The sequence below is a fragment of the Porites lutea genome, chromosome 7 (genome assembly GCF_958299795.1).
Source record: "Porites lutea chromosome 7, jaPorLute2.1, whole genome shotgun sequence".
In the NCBI taxonomy this organism is placed as follows: Eukaryota; Metazoa; Cnidaria; class Anthozoa; order Scleractinia; family Poritidae; genus Porites; species Porites lutea.
In genome coordinates, this window is record NC_133207.1 from 33,561,721 (window position 1) to 33,576,462 (window position 14,742).

Here is a 14,742-nt window from a genome sequence, read left to right on the forward strand (position 1 = left end):
TTGTTATTTCTATACAACTTTATTCATTCATTATAGAAGAAGAAGAAAAAAAAAGATAAAATGTAATTACGCTTACAAGACTTAAAACGTCATATAAGTGAACGTTTCTTCTTAAACTACAAATATCTAATTTAGATATTATTAAATTATTTTTACAACAAAACTTAGAGTCCTTTGTTTCAGTTCGTAATTAAAAGTTACAGGGCAAAATATAGCAAGTTCAAATCGATACTTGTCGTCCAGAAAAATTTATCCGCCATCGTATAGTGTGACAATTACTCAATAGTACACCCACATGGCAAAACGGAGTGAAACCAGTGCACCTTCAATTTTAAGCTAGATCTCGACAATGAGAACAGACTAACTTATGATCGTCACTATATGTGCTAAATACAAACACCTTATTTTAATATGACAGCTGGAAAAGTTAGTTTTCTAGCGGACAGAGGGCAGCCCTTGACGATTGGTTAATTATTAGTTTGCTAGAGGGCAATTTCCTTATTACCAGCGCGATATATTGACATTTCGATGGCGTCGAAATCAACTTTAATATCCTTCAGTTCACTGAATCCCTTCCCTGCCAACTTATTGTTGTTATTAAGTCCAAAACCAGGATCAAAATTATCACCCCTTTTGTCAAGGTTCTTGAATGCCTTGGCCATGGTGGCAAGTTCCTTCCTTTTAACAGGGTCGCCTGCGTCAATGTTGTCCCCTTCATTGCAGTCATCGCTTGTTTCTCTTAAGAGTTCGTCGTCTTCTTTGTCAAGAAACTCGTCGTCTGTGGTTTCATCAACGACACTGTTAAATGATGGTACATTATAATATTCCCTACTTTCATCCAATGCACTGAAATCCAGGTAAGGGTTATCCTTCTGCATCATCACCTCCAGTCTCTCTCTTATCTGCGTAAAGTTTGGTCTGTCGTCGGGTGATTCCATCCAACAATGCGTCATTATCTCGTAGCTAAAACGAAATCACAGAATGTAATTAACTGAGCGTCCAGTCCAGCCTTGAAATCCATTCAAACGGAATGATCCACATTGTTGAACGCAACATGTTAGATCCGTTTGAACATCTTTATCTTCAGTGGGCGGGTTCAGATGCTGGCGAATGGTGAACGGTAGCGTTTGAATTGCATGCAGTTAAAACTATTGAGTCTGTTTATTTTTTTTATTTTACTTTATTTGATTTTGCTTTAAATTTTTTTTAAGAAAACGCCATGTTTATCCTGTCCGTCAATAATAATTACCACGAAATGAAACAGACAAAATTAATCGAAATCTTCAATCTATAACCTACAAACGTAAACTCTCTAAAGAAAATCTATGTTTCCATAGAGTTTCGTAAACGAAAAACAAACTGTAGGTTAAAAATTTGGTTTTTAAAAGTCCCGTGTTATTAAAAAGCGCTGAGCAATAGTTAGAACATGACTTGCAGAATAATCTAAGTACACAGTCATAACATACATTTCGTCATTGCAGATTTCTGGTTTCTCCATACGATAGCCAGTTTTCAAAAGGCGAAGCAGTTCCCTGTTGTTAATTGTTGGATATGGAGTGCCACCTAAATACGAGCGAATAAGAATTAATCTTTGTCCTGAAATAACTTTAAAACATACAATAAAAGAATAAAATTGGGGGAAAACTAATAAAACTTCCTGATCTAAATTCCAGAAATTTATTTGGAAAAAAAAATTAATCTAGAATTTTCAGATACAATCCAATCTGTTGCAGTGGAAACCAGTTCATGCAGGCTGTAAATTGTGCAAATCATGATGGAAACTTGTTTAATCTGAGAATGTTTGAAACCCTTTTAAGAGCTAGTTTCAAAGTTGCCCACAAAAAAATTATACTTTAAAATTAAATGACGTAGTGATAAGATGGAAAAGGCCTAAACTGATGCTACACGAAAGCGAAAGTTTCAGTTCAAATATGGGCGGGTGAAGAATTCAACGGCAGTATCTTTTTCGTTCCCTCGTGACAGTAAAAGCTCCCTTATATAACCATTGGAGCGCAGTAATAAAAAAAAAACTGTTCTAAACCGAAGGTACTTTAGAAGTTTTCAGGAACCACAACTCACGAGTAAAAATTACGCGTGAAAACTCACCAAGTGTGACCAACTCCCATAAGAGAACACCAAAGGCCCATCTAACAATAAACAACAAGTACAATTATTATTAGTCCAAATACTCAATGAAGCGTTACATGCTAGCGACAGGGCGCGCCTCTTTGCTGATAAGTGAAAGAACAGCGTACAACGTATCTGATAAAGCAATTAATACAAGAATTTCAGTTATACCGTACTCGTTTGCTATCAATCAATAGAATGAATGACACTTTTTGGTTAGTCACCACATGTAAAGTAATCCAAGATAGTTTAGATAGTTTTGTGGGGATTCTGGATTCAACACTGTAGATCTCGGATTCTAGGTACTGGTACTAGATTCTCATGGAACTTGGATTTCGGATTCCAATCGTTGGCGGGATTTTCCGGATTCCTTAAGCTGTACATTCCTTACTCCAAATTCCTGAATTCCGGATTGCACAAGCGAAAATATGTCCGTTTCCTGATTTCAGAAACAAACATTTACAGGACTCCGGTACCCAGATTACCTTACCTGAGGCGAGTTTAGGGAGGAACAGTCAGTGGTCAGTAATTTAAAACTTAAGCCATCGATCTTAGCTTACATCAGTATTTATATAGTTGTCTTGATAGGAGTTTAAACATTAGTTTATCCTTTGACGCATAACTATAGAAAATACTTACACATCGCTCTGTGAGGTGAATGTTTGATCAAAAATGGCTTCAATAGACATCCATTTCAAGGGAAGTTTCCTGCTTCTTTTAGCATGATAAACCTTCTCTTCATACACGTGTCGAGTCAAACCAAAATCTGCTACTTTTGCAACTTTATTTTCTCCAACGAGAACGTTGCGGGCTGCTAAGTCTCGATGTACAAAGCCTTTTCTCGCCAAATATTCCTGTTGAAATTTGTTACATTATGTTTCAGTGTTAACATCCCATAATGCTTTTCACTTTAAACTTACCAAGATATTGCCGGGGGTTATATCTCTCTTTTGAATCCTACTTATATTTAGAGCTCCATTTTTGTTTTCTTGAGGTTACTCTCATCCACGTGATTTCTTGTCGCGTTATACTTCAATGCCCAACATGTTGACGTCATCTTAGATCAACGAAAACTACGCATGCCTTTACGATTCCAATACACTGGGAGACAGACCTCGTATTAGAACGAGTTGTCGATCTTCGTTTACATGATACTTGTGAGAGATTTCGTACTTGGATGACCTTTTTATCGCTACGGCAGAGCAACCAGGATGAGCTCGTCCGGTGTGACCTGTTTCGCTATGATATTTTCTTGTTCAATCATGTAATCGAATATGCGTTTTCTCTAACTCATATGCGTTTTCATTAACAGAATAAAGCAATATCTGCATGGCAAGGCCCCCGCTTGACAATTTTTAGTGTGGGTTAAGAAACGAAATATGTAATGTATTCTAATACAGTCGTTTGAATTGGAACACTTTACGCATATCTTAACTGAGACTCGAGGAGACTGAGGCTGTTTATAGATTTACGCTGATACATTCTTAATTCATCTAGTAAAAGTGATATCATAAAATCGTGAGAGAAATGACAATAAGTGCTTCGGCAGTCTGCAGTGGCTTCGCTTTTCTCAGAACCCGCATCACTAAACTTCCGCACCAATTTTTGTCAGAATCAAAACAAAGCAACCGAGAGGAGAGTTAAGAAAGTTTGAAATTTGCCTTATATATCTGTTCCCATCCAAACATGTGGTATTCTTACCATGCCTTCGCTTATTTGCCAGGCAAATGCCAGTAAATCTCCTGGAGTCAGAACATCTTCTTCTTCGTCGTCGTCGTCTGAGTGAATTTCATCTTTCGACATCCCTTTGTTTTCAGCTCCAGATTCCTCACCCGCTTTTGAAGACTGAGAAAATGAAAGAATCTGCACGTTTCCGCCGTCACTCTTTGGAGCGTCAGGGGTATTAACGTAAATACGATCGCTCCTAGTTGCCTAAAAATTAAATAGAAAAAAAAAATCACCTAGAACCAACACTAGAGTTCTTAAATTGTAAAATTGTGAATATGTCATTAGTCACTCCTGTCTGGACTTCCAGGTATAATTTACTGCTTTGGTTGTAGCCTGAGTATCAGACCTTCCAAAGGGGCTAGGGGAGAGGAGATTCTAGATGGGCGAGGGGGAAGGGGGAGAAGAGAAAGGAAGGCCTGACACAAAACCATTCAGCAAATCGTGTGACACATCCAAAATCTGGATGTGGCAGTGATTGGATAACACACAATACCCCCTGACGTCACCGACCGCAAGAGCGATCGGCAAGAAGCCATGGACATTTTTCATAGATGTTTTGATTTCATGTTACCGGTATGTGATACTTTTGCGGACAGAGACGGAGAGAGGAATTCAAAACGGCTCTAGAGGGCGCTCTCAAGTTCTTGCCTGGAATAAAAATAAAACCCGAGCAAGAATTATGTTTTCAAGGCCTCGTAGTTTAAAGGAAAGATGTACTCGGAGTATGGAAAAGTCTCATATACCAGCTTCTGCCGAAACTATGTCCGAGTATTGGTTTCACAAGACCGGGAGAAAGACGACGATTTCAGTGTTTCAGATATCTAAGTTCTGATTTACAACACCCTGCCGTTATTAAAAAGGGTATTGTTACTGTAAATGAAAATAGAGCGAGGTAGCCATGTATTGAGATAGCCAACAGCACCAATGCTTTTAGAAAGCTTGACTTTGCTTGTGGCGGTTACGATAGCGTACGTGATTGGAATTCGTTCGCTTCCTGTTCCAAAATTCTCTCACTTTTGAAATGTCTTAAGCTCAAGCGGGCGCCATCATATTTCGCCAACGGGATTGACCTTTGCTATAGGCTCTCACTTTTTTTAAACCTGTAACAGCTTTCACGAGCTCTCCGTGAAGTGGTGGAATTTGCTGCTGCTTGATAATTTCTAGGCATAGGTGTTTCACCATCGCACCTTCCTATTTATTCTTGCAGCTCCTTTCCACCGCCCGAGGATACGAGGGATAACATCAGCTTTTTAGCTGCCAGACAAACGCCTGATGTAACTCTGTAAACAAAAGCAATTTACAATTTTCTGGGGCACGTTTATTTACAAACGAGAGCGTTGGCGATCTTACACAAGCACAATTTTTAAAACATGTTATAATTCCTGTAATGTCTTACATTACAAGTATTCGAAAACTCCTCATTGGAGGTTTAAAAAAAAAGCGAAATCGTAGCAACACAAGCACCGGAGCTCGGCCAAACTGTAAAGTGAGATTTATTTTAGGCGAGCTTTTTGACACGTGAAGCTGTCAACCCAATGACCGGAAGTGATTTTGATTGGATGGTATCGAATCATGCTGTGTAGGGGTGGAAGGCTCCAGTAAAAGCATCTGTGTCAGGCGTTTCTCTCCTTCACCTCTCTCCCTTTTTCGCTTCCATCTTTCCCCTTTTCCCCAGAAACGCCTGATACTCAGGCTACTTTGGTTGGAGAACTTTTGCCAGACTGGACTTTATCCTGGCAACCGAGCTAACCTGATAGTGGTTAACCTATTAAGCTGAAACACTAAAAGGAAGAGAAAGCCAACCGGAGAAGAAACATACATAACGTCTAGCATAAAATATTCTATTTCAGTTAACCAAGAAAAAAAATGACCGCACTTGTCATTTCTGGTGCCCTTTGAAATTATTTTACCGACTCATGCATCAAATAGTTCGCACGACTATGTACCTGTATTGATATTTCTCCCCCCTTTGCATCAAGTACATATGTCTCACAATATGTTGAGCGGAATGGACTTCTTGACTCGTCTCCGGGGTACACTTTTACCTGAAAAAGAGGCAAAAAAATCATCCCAGTTCCCATGTAAAAGGGAAGATACATTCATATTTTTCTGGTATCCATTAGCGCTGGGTACATACAGAATGGCATATCTACTGACTAGATTCTTTGTAAAACATCTACCTGTAATATGGTTTTGAACATTAATGCGATGACACGGTTGACATGTGAAGGAGTGCTAAGCGTGTTCGGCCAAATGGGTCATCACGAAGGGAACGGCGGATAACTCCGCTAATGATCGTATCAAATACTACTGTACGGCCCGATAAGAACCAGATTAAGGAAGCCTACGACAGAGGAGTGCATGGTAAATATTAACGCCTTTGAGGATAAATCTCTCAAACGAAGTGCACTCCAGGCAATTCTTTTATAGGTCCAAACTAAACAGTTTGGCTTTAATAATTTATTTCCAGTGGAAGTCGCTTTGAGTAGATTTCTTTATATCTTGTACCTTTCCTCGGCGCTTTCTGAGGTAATGCAGAAGATCACCGTAAGGGACAAATTCAACCAACAAGAACATGGGTTCCTCCAAAGTGCAACAACCGACCATATTAACAATATTCTTGTGCGAACCCAATGCTTTCATCAATTGAATTTCTTCCAGAAACTCCCTTCTTTGGTCACTATCTGCCATAGCTGTAGATAAGAACAATCGGAGACAGTTACAAAAATTATTCTCTAACATTTCTTAAAGTACATTAAAATCTCCAAAATAATTGTCACCTGAGTTGAATCTCTAATCTGTTCGCAGCCTGCTTAGCCACATAAAAATATAGGGGTTGGTTTCAATGAAAACTGTTGTACTCAAATATTAACGTTAACGCATCGTTGTCAGAATGAAAAATTAAAAACTAGAGATTACAGGAAAAAACTTAGCCTGCGTCACAGACGTAATTTAACCTCGGTTAGGCCCGGTTCAGACACCGCTCCACTTATGTGCTGAACCTAACTGATGAATTAAGTACGGCAAAAGAGCGGTGTCTGAATCAATTTGGTACGGCAGTTTTAGTTAGGTGCGGCAAAAGCGTTTGGTGCGGCAAAAAGTTCGATAGAGTCTGTCGAAATTTTGTCAAACTTGACTCACTAATAGGCTCGATACACGGTGCACCGTCTGAATCTGATGCCTCGCCAGTGTCGCTCCAAAGTCGAACTTATTCAGCACATGAAAATTACGGCGTCTGAGCCAGGTCTTAGTAACGTCCGCGAAGCAGAGCCGAGATCCTTGTTCTGTGCTTCCAACAGACTCAAATCCTGTAACACAGGTGAGGGCTCAGATCAAAGATTTTGGCCTTGTTTCGCAGCCGGACTTAACCAGGGTTTAGTTTCGTCTGTGGCGCAGGCTTTGGAAAAAATACGGAATAATGACCCAAAATTTACCGTGAAGCATTTTCACTGCCACAGTAAATGGCATGGCTTGCGTGATTGCAGATTTCCGAAGAGGACTCACTGGGGGCATCACTGAAAGCCTACGTGATATTGTAGTTGCTTGCTTTATGGTTCCTTTATACACTTTACCAAAAGCACCCTCTCCTTGCTCCTCCTCAAGGGACACCAGGTCACTATCCACTTCCCAATGATCAATTATTAACGCATTGTTTCTGACAAAAGAAAAAAATTGTCAGAATATTAATTCAATGTTCTTTTCCTCCTGGTGTGACAGTGAAAGTCATCGATTTGTCGTTTGACGCTCGGACACCAGGAATAAAGCCTATCAATGCAATATCAATAAGGTGCTGCCATATGTTTTTTTGGATTGACAAAAAGTTTACGGTGGCTAGCGTATAAAGAGCCACGCTGATAACTTGCTGGAGTAGCTTAGTAAAACTGCCTTCCTGTTAAATGATTTATCGCAGCTATCATGTTTTTGTCAATTCCTTTTTTTGTGGATTTCCGTTCTCTAATGCAGATTGGTAAAGCATGCCGGAGACAAGGTCGGCCACAGCTTTAGTTCGCCACCCAATGACGCCACAAAGGCGGTAGTATGGTGTCAATTTTCAAGTTTTAAACTTTCTAGAAGGTCGTCCTACAGATCTACAATGATAGCGCAAACTATTATTTCAGTAATTATATTACAACTTCTTAATAAGTTTACGCGGTAACATGAATTTGACAAACAGTTGTCTTCATATGCAGGTAATCATGTAATCGATAAAATGTGATCAAAGTATTTTAATATTTCTTTACAGTACATCCCAGTGCAAGACATCAAAATCCTGCCGTAAACATTCCGTTGGGTTTATTCTCAAGAAACCTTACCCTGACACAAGACCCCTCTTTTCCATTCGTCTCCTTCTTTGTTTGTTACACCAAATCATTAAACATACAGCAATCAGGGCACCAATTATAACGCCTCCAATAAGCCCGCCCATCTGAGCTTGAGTTAACTTGAAAGAACCTTTATCTGAAAAAGAACATTGCGAGTCATTATAAACGGCATGAACTTAGGTCAAGCGAGAAGGGAAGTGGAGCCGAAATGCGTCCCTCAATTGTTTCCGGTATCGTTACTAGGAACGCGCAGGTGAGGTATTGGCCAATTTCCGGCACCTCCATACCTTGTAACAGTCCCAGAAGTCTTTGTGAACGTGAACTAGGCTTAGTTTTCTTCTCGAACTGCAGTTACAGCGAAAGTTAGGTAATAAATTGACTAAAAGGAAAAAATACCGTTTTGGACATCTGGACCTTCCCATGAAATGTCAATCCGATCATATATACCGTTGACCACTCGAACCTGGAAGACAGGCGTAACCTAAAAATATATTGAAATGATACAATGAGAACACTTGCTTGGTCCAAAAGTGTGAAATGAAATAACATATACATGTAAAGCATCAGTATATTGCTTGCAAAATATTTCAGTCAGTTTACTTTTTGGTAAGGCGAGAGTGTGTTCCCAGCTTTGAAATTGGCAGATTTTTCTCGGATGAAAGACACTCGCTCTAGACTTTATTTGTACACCAACGACCTGTTTTCTTCATTTTCTTCAAACAATTTTGAAAATGCTGACTAATGGATGTGGTGAGTTCAGTTCGGTGTTAGAAAGGATACCGTTATTTGTAATAATCTTGCTGCCTGACCAAAGCGATTACCTGAAATTCCACAGAAATGTCCTTGTTGATCCCACTGATGGTAGCATTTGTATCAGACTATAAAAACGTAAAGAACAGTCAAACGCACAAATGGATCGGACCAACAACCGTAATAATGCATTCATATTTCAGCACATAAAAATCCGAAGACAAATTTGTCATGATTACTTAACTATAAACAAGGCAAGGATGAGGTAAATGCGCGCACTGGGCCACAAGGACCGTAACCTGCCACGCCGGTGTTTTTAGGGGAGGTCGTATTTCGTCTCCTAAGAGCTACCCTAAAAACGCCTGCGTGAGAGGCTAAAACTAACTTAGCGTAACATGTATTATTGTTTTTCTGTTCACATTTCGGAGTTATATTCTCAAAATAAAATAACATTGTAGAAACCACAACTATTCTCAAACCCCGGGGGAGCCCCCCTTAATGGCAGTAGACCTGCACCGTTCTAAACCTCTTATTTCACTGGTCCCCATTAATCTGCACTTCCTTTGTTTTCAGGGATAGGGGCATTGCTATGTGAAAATCCCTATTGTTTTCCCAGCTAATCAAAAACAATCTTTCAAACAGCTGCGGGATCGCCCCTTGATGGCCTATACCGGAAGGCTCCGCCCGAAGGGGGTACCTTTTTTCGGGCTGCAGGTATATGAAAGGGTAGGGATTTCACAAGTTGAATTATATAGAAGAGAAGAGAGTACTGTCATTTGGGTCTGTGAAAGGGCCCAAAAAGGGCTAACAGATGAATTTAATGGCTTTATAAAATCAGAAAACGTTCTATTTTTGTGATTGATACCTATTTAAAAGACGGTGTATTTACAGCTGTCAAAAGGGATGCAAAGTTCTAAACAAGGTATGTGAAAGGGGTACCTTTAATCTGTCAAAAAAAATGGTACATAAAACTTGGTAAGTTGTTGGACCGCGGGGCGGAGCCTAGCCATATAAAACTTCGTTGAGTACTTAAAAACTTCTGCAGTGATTCCTAAGAAACACTCATCATTCTTTTCAACTTACAGTATGAACACCAGCGTAAACATTGATGCCTCTCTTTCGCCTTTTTGGGTCAGATATAGGCAAAACTTTGTATGTATAGTATTTAACTCCACTGTGTGTGAACAATGGTTTCTCCCACCAAACTGTTGTGCTAAACGTATTGTTAGGACCAGCAACCTGAACGCCATGCTTCAACCCAATCACCTTTACAAGCTCCTCGTTGGGTTCTAGTGAAAAAGTATATCAGAAAAAAAAACAAGGATTTCTCATTTCATGAAAAAGTGATACGCCAATAAAGATAAATTATACAATGACCTGCTAAGTGAAAAATTTAAATTCTATATTTTTACAGGTAAGACTTGACCTAAATCTCGCTGAAAATTCTTAAAAAAAGATCTGACAGGACTTCAGAAATCCACTAGCAATTTTTTTTTCCGAAGTAACTATTTCTATAGTGGACATCAGAATACCGCTCAGAAAGTTAAAAAAATGGTGAAGACAGATTCAAAACCATTGTGCAACAGTTTACTTTGTTATGTAACAATAGATGTTTCTTTCTAGCCAGCTTATTTAAAGACTCATGCAATGCAATTATTCCTCACTTCTTTAGTGGTCGTAAACGTCCGTTTATTCAGCAGATTTTCATTCTATTTCTTCCTTAAACACTTGCACTTTTACCCCATTTTCTTAACTACAATTGTCGTCCTTGTAGACAGTCGAGGCGGTTGAAGTACAACACAGCAACACCGTAGTCTATCCTGAACGCACTTTTACCGCATCGCAGAATCATACATGTATCAGTTTGGATCAACAACAGTTTAGAAGCGTCCGTTTTCCCTTAAAATCGAAGCAATTAATATTTCAAGCACTGCCGGCACGGCCTCTTCCTTGGCATGCAGTTGGCGGCGTGATTTGAATAGCACAATAAAACGGCTCTTGTAACATGACCACGAAAAAAACTGATAAAACATAATAAGGAGCTTAAGATACGGAGACTACGGACTGCGAACTACGGCTGGACGAGCGTTGTCCTTTGTTCGTAGCACTGTGTTGAGTCGTGTAAATATAGAACGTTAAGATTGCACTACAGACGGTAGACTACGAGAGAAGAGGCGGAGAGGGAAACAACACGCAAAGATTTTATTCTTTTCATCAGGGGTACCCAACGAGAATATAGTTCAAAACCACTTAAACTTAGCATTGTTAAACGTATTTTAGTATTCGAACAGTACATATAGGCATATTTTTATCCCCTAGAAATTTCTCATCTGTTCGGATTTCCCAGCTGAAAGTCTAGTGATCCGAAAATTATAGGGATCAAACTTACCTTTTCGAAAATTTCAGCCAGAATAAAGGCTCCCGAAAATTGTAGGTAACCTTTTTAGAGTAAAAATCCGTTAAAATGGGCAATTATACCATTTTTAGATGTTCGAAAATCCTAGGAGAGGCAGGCAAGCAAGAAATTCTACAACAAATGTTCCGAAAATTCTAGATCTCAAATTGTCTTCCGAACAGATATTTTCCGAAAATTGACGTTGGGTGACCCGTTTTCATCCCAGTTCACAAAAATGCAACGGTCAGTTTTGCATGTGATCTTATCTTTAGAACAATGAACAAATTCTTCCATACTTGAAGAAAGCAATTACGTTGGGTGAAATTGGTGAACAAAGTTTTGGTTACACAGGTTTTATTTTTTTCGCCATAAATTCTTATGTCAGATATTAAAGAAACAGACAGAAATAGTAATAGCTCATTTATTAGATTTAGAAGATGGACTTCTCAGACTACTGATCTGATTTAGTTTGAAGTATCGAAATGCCGAGTTTCGATTGTCTCGAAGATGTTTACATCATTTTCATTCAGCAAATGTGATACAAAAACTCGCATAAACAAAGGTTACACAAGTAGAAAGACACAATAATCAGTTCGAAGAAACATTGAAACTTTTCAAGTGCGAAGAGAAAGTAAATTACCTGCATGATTTCTCTTCTCCTCGGCCGTCAATCGGAATTCTGCGTAAAAACAGCTAAGCTTATTTAATATGAGCTTAGCTAGATAAAAATGTAGTCACAACAGTGGATTAAAGCGTAAATCTGAGCAGAAATAAGACACAACTTACATATTTCGCCTCCCTCTCACTAAAGCAGGTGAATTGAAAACTTTTTTACGGAAAGACGAGATTCTTGTACTCGAAAGTACCGAGACGGCAAAATACGAGCAAAATGTTCTCCGTGGTCCCGACTACGCGAAACAGCTCAACAACTCACCGTAGCCTCAGGACTACGCGGGAAAAACCGCCGCCCGGTTAGCTCAGTTGGGAGAGCGCCGGTCTGCTGAGCGGGAGGCCGTAGGTTCAAAACCTCGGCCGGACCAACACTCAGGGTCTTTAAAATAACTGAGGAGAAAGTGCTACCTTTGTAATAACATCTGCAAATGGTTAGACTTTCTAGTCTTCTCGGATAAGGACGATAAACCGTAAGCCCCGTCTCACAAGCCCTTGCACATGTAATAAATCTGTGGGACGTTAAAGAACCCACACACTCTTTGTAAAGAGTAGGGCACGTAGTGCCCGGTGTTGTGGTCTATCTCACTTTCACACTGATGTATGGGGGCATCATCACTCATTCCTTCATTACTTGTAAACTGCACCTTAAGCAGTCTGGCAAAGTCCCCCAACCAGTGTTGTAAATTATCCCTGAAAAGCCCTGAGGGGAGTGGATAATAAGATATTTACAGTCAATGTGCATTTACAGTCACGTGGTCTTGATCATGCGCAGTAGCATCTTTAACCGTAGTCGTAGTCCGTAGTCGCCGTATCTTAAACTCCCTATTAAGTCACCGCTTGACAGCTAAACCAATCATGTTTCAACAAAAGGTTAAACAAGGTCACATTTCACAGTCGAGCTTTCTTTAGCATCAAGAAATGTCTCTTTTTCTTCCAAGTTTCCTCATTCCTTTTTCTCAGGTTTTAGTATGATTTCATTTTTTTTTTCAAAATAGGACAGAGTTGCTTTATTTTTAGTAATAACTGTCTGGTAGTTGAGCGCAAGCTTTGCGAACATGTCAAACAGTCTTCACCGATCAATCCCGGATCGAGATGCTCTTGGAAAAATGATAAATTTCAAGCATATTGTGGCTGATACATCAGGATCTCAAAAACCAAACAGGTAATCTTTATCGATCTTTATTATGCTAAGGTATTGTTACGTTCGGCCACATAGGAAAATGTTCAGAAGACTGAGAAGATTACTCAACCTTGCTAAGTCACGTTGCACCAAAATGTTTTGTTTGACCTCTCTCGGGACGTAAAACACGTGTCTCCCTTTGGCACTTTAATTCAACTGAAAAAATCTTTTATTGGCAATTGTGCTATTTATGTCAGCTAACAAATCTTTATAAAAAATTAAATTTATAAACCTGGCCTTGCGTGAAAATTGTCTTTGGTCAATCATTTATTAAATGAGAATGGTTTATGTCTGCAACTACAGTAATTTATAAGCCACCAGAGGTCAAAAAAGAGGGGTATAATTGTCTCAACAAGATGTTCGCAATATGGATGCAAAAACTCGAAGCGGTGTCTCAGTCCTTTTTAAAAAATCTATATTCTATAAAAAACTTACAAACTGAATGATTTTGGCCTGTGCGGCTGAGAGACATTAAATTCTGTCTAAAAACGTCAACAAGAGCCAGATCCGCATTAAAAATGGTCGAAAGTGGTATAACATGGTCTTGACTCACTTCAATATATTCTTTCAAAAAAAAAAATTGTTTTAAAGTGATACAAATGCATTCCTTTTTTGCCTGTCTGCGAAATAATTTATGAAATACTCAACAAGAACTGATTTCTATTATTGAGTCAGACCAAGGATTGGAGATGGTCGAACATGGTTTTTCCTGGTCTTGAGTCACTTCAATATTTGCCTCGAGAAAAATAAAACAAAGCAGAAATTTTATCGTACACTTAAAGTTAATCACATAAACATAACTAGTTTGTTGTTTTCTGTTACTGATTTAATAAAAGGTAATAATTTATTTTGTAACCATGGTTGGTAATGTACCATGGTCGAGAGCTGATAACAGACCACGGTCACACACCACAGTCACACTATCGCCGAAAATGGTCAAACGTAGTTGACAATCAAAAACCATGATACCATGGTCAAACTACTGTTGCCGACCCGGGGCTTTTTTATGAAATAAAGACCAGTAAACGAAGTAATCTGTATTCACTGTAAAGGAATTGGCAATTAGCGATACTAAAGAACGTAAATAACGTAGTGAGAAACACCTTAAGAGAAAACGGAAAAGTTTTATGTGTTTTATTCATGTGTAAATATCATTCCATCAAAGCGTTTATTAATAGCCCACGTTCGATTTATTAAAATTCTAATATGGCTTTCTGGTCATTTTTCTAAATTTTTTTTGGTTTTCGTCGTGCTCAAGTCTCTTCTGGGGACTGCGAGACAATGGGTTCGTGAAATTTATGCCATTTTGACCCGAAGCCTGGGAGTTATGTTAGAACGTTAATATATCGAACTTGAGCTATTCAGGATTTATAGTTCTATGGTCTCTTGGAAGTTCGAAAATATCTTTGCGTTTGTTAAATAACCCGTTAAATTCCTTTATATCATGAGCCATTTTATCAGCTGCTCGTAATGTTACACATGTACGTTTGGCTTTGCTAAGTAATCAATTGTGGATAATTGGGCAATCTAGGTGGTAATGGTAATATTCTAACCTGGTGCAGTAACCA

The 14,742-nt window shown here is 39.0% G+C and overlaps 1 protein-coding gene across 1 annotated transcript in view; it reads right to left on the minus strand.

The window, feature by feature from the left end:
• The window catches only part of LOC140944897 (uncharacterized), a 34,254-nt gene continuing 19,512 nt past the window's right edge, over positions 1-14,742 (minus strand). The window contains exons 14-26 of the mRNA XM_073394000.1: positions 14,728-14,742; positions 10,011-10,216; positions 8,999-9,055; positions 8,574-8,658; positions 8,169-8,313; positions 7,290-7,510; positions 6,364-6,548; positions 5,802-5,900; positions 3,829-4,059; positions 2,767-2,981; positions 2,107-2,147; positions 1,467-1,563; positions 1-963 (exon numbers count right to left, since the gene is read on the minus strand). The exon at positions 14,728-14,742 is cut by the window's right edge and continues 52 nt beyond it. Coding sequence (XP_073250101.1) covers positions 483-963; positions 1,467-1,563; positions 2,107-2,147; positions 2,767-2,981; positions 3,829-4,059; positions 5,802-5,900; positions 6,364-6,548; positions 7,290-7,510; positions 8,169-8,313; positions 8,574-8,658; positions 8,999-9,055; positions 10,011-10,216; positions 14,728-14,742 — 2,078 coding nt within the window. The 3' untranslated portion in view covers positions 1-482. The remainder of the gene's footprint in view (positions 964-1,466; positions 1,564-2,106; positions 2,148-2,766; positions 2,982-3,828; positions 4,060-5,801; positions 5,901-6,363; positions 6,549-7,289; positions 7,511-8,168; positions 8,314-8,573; positions 8,659-8,998; positions 9,056-10,010; positions 10,217-14,727) is intronic.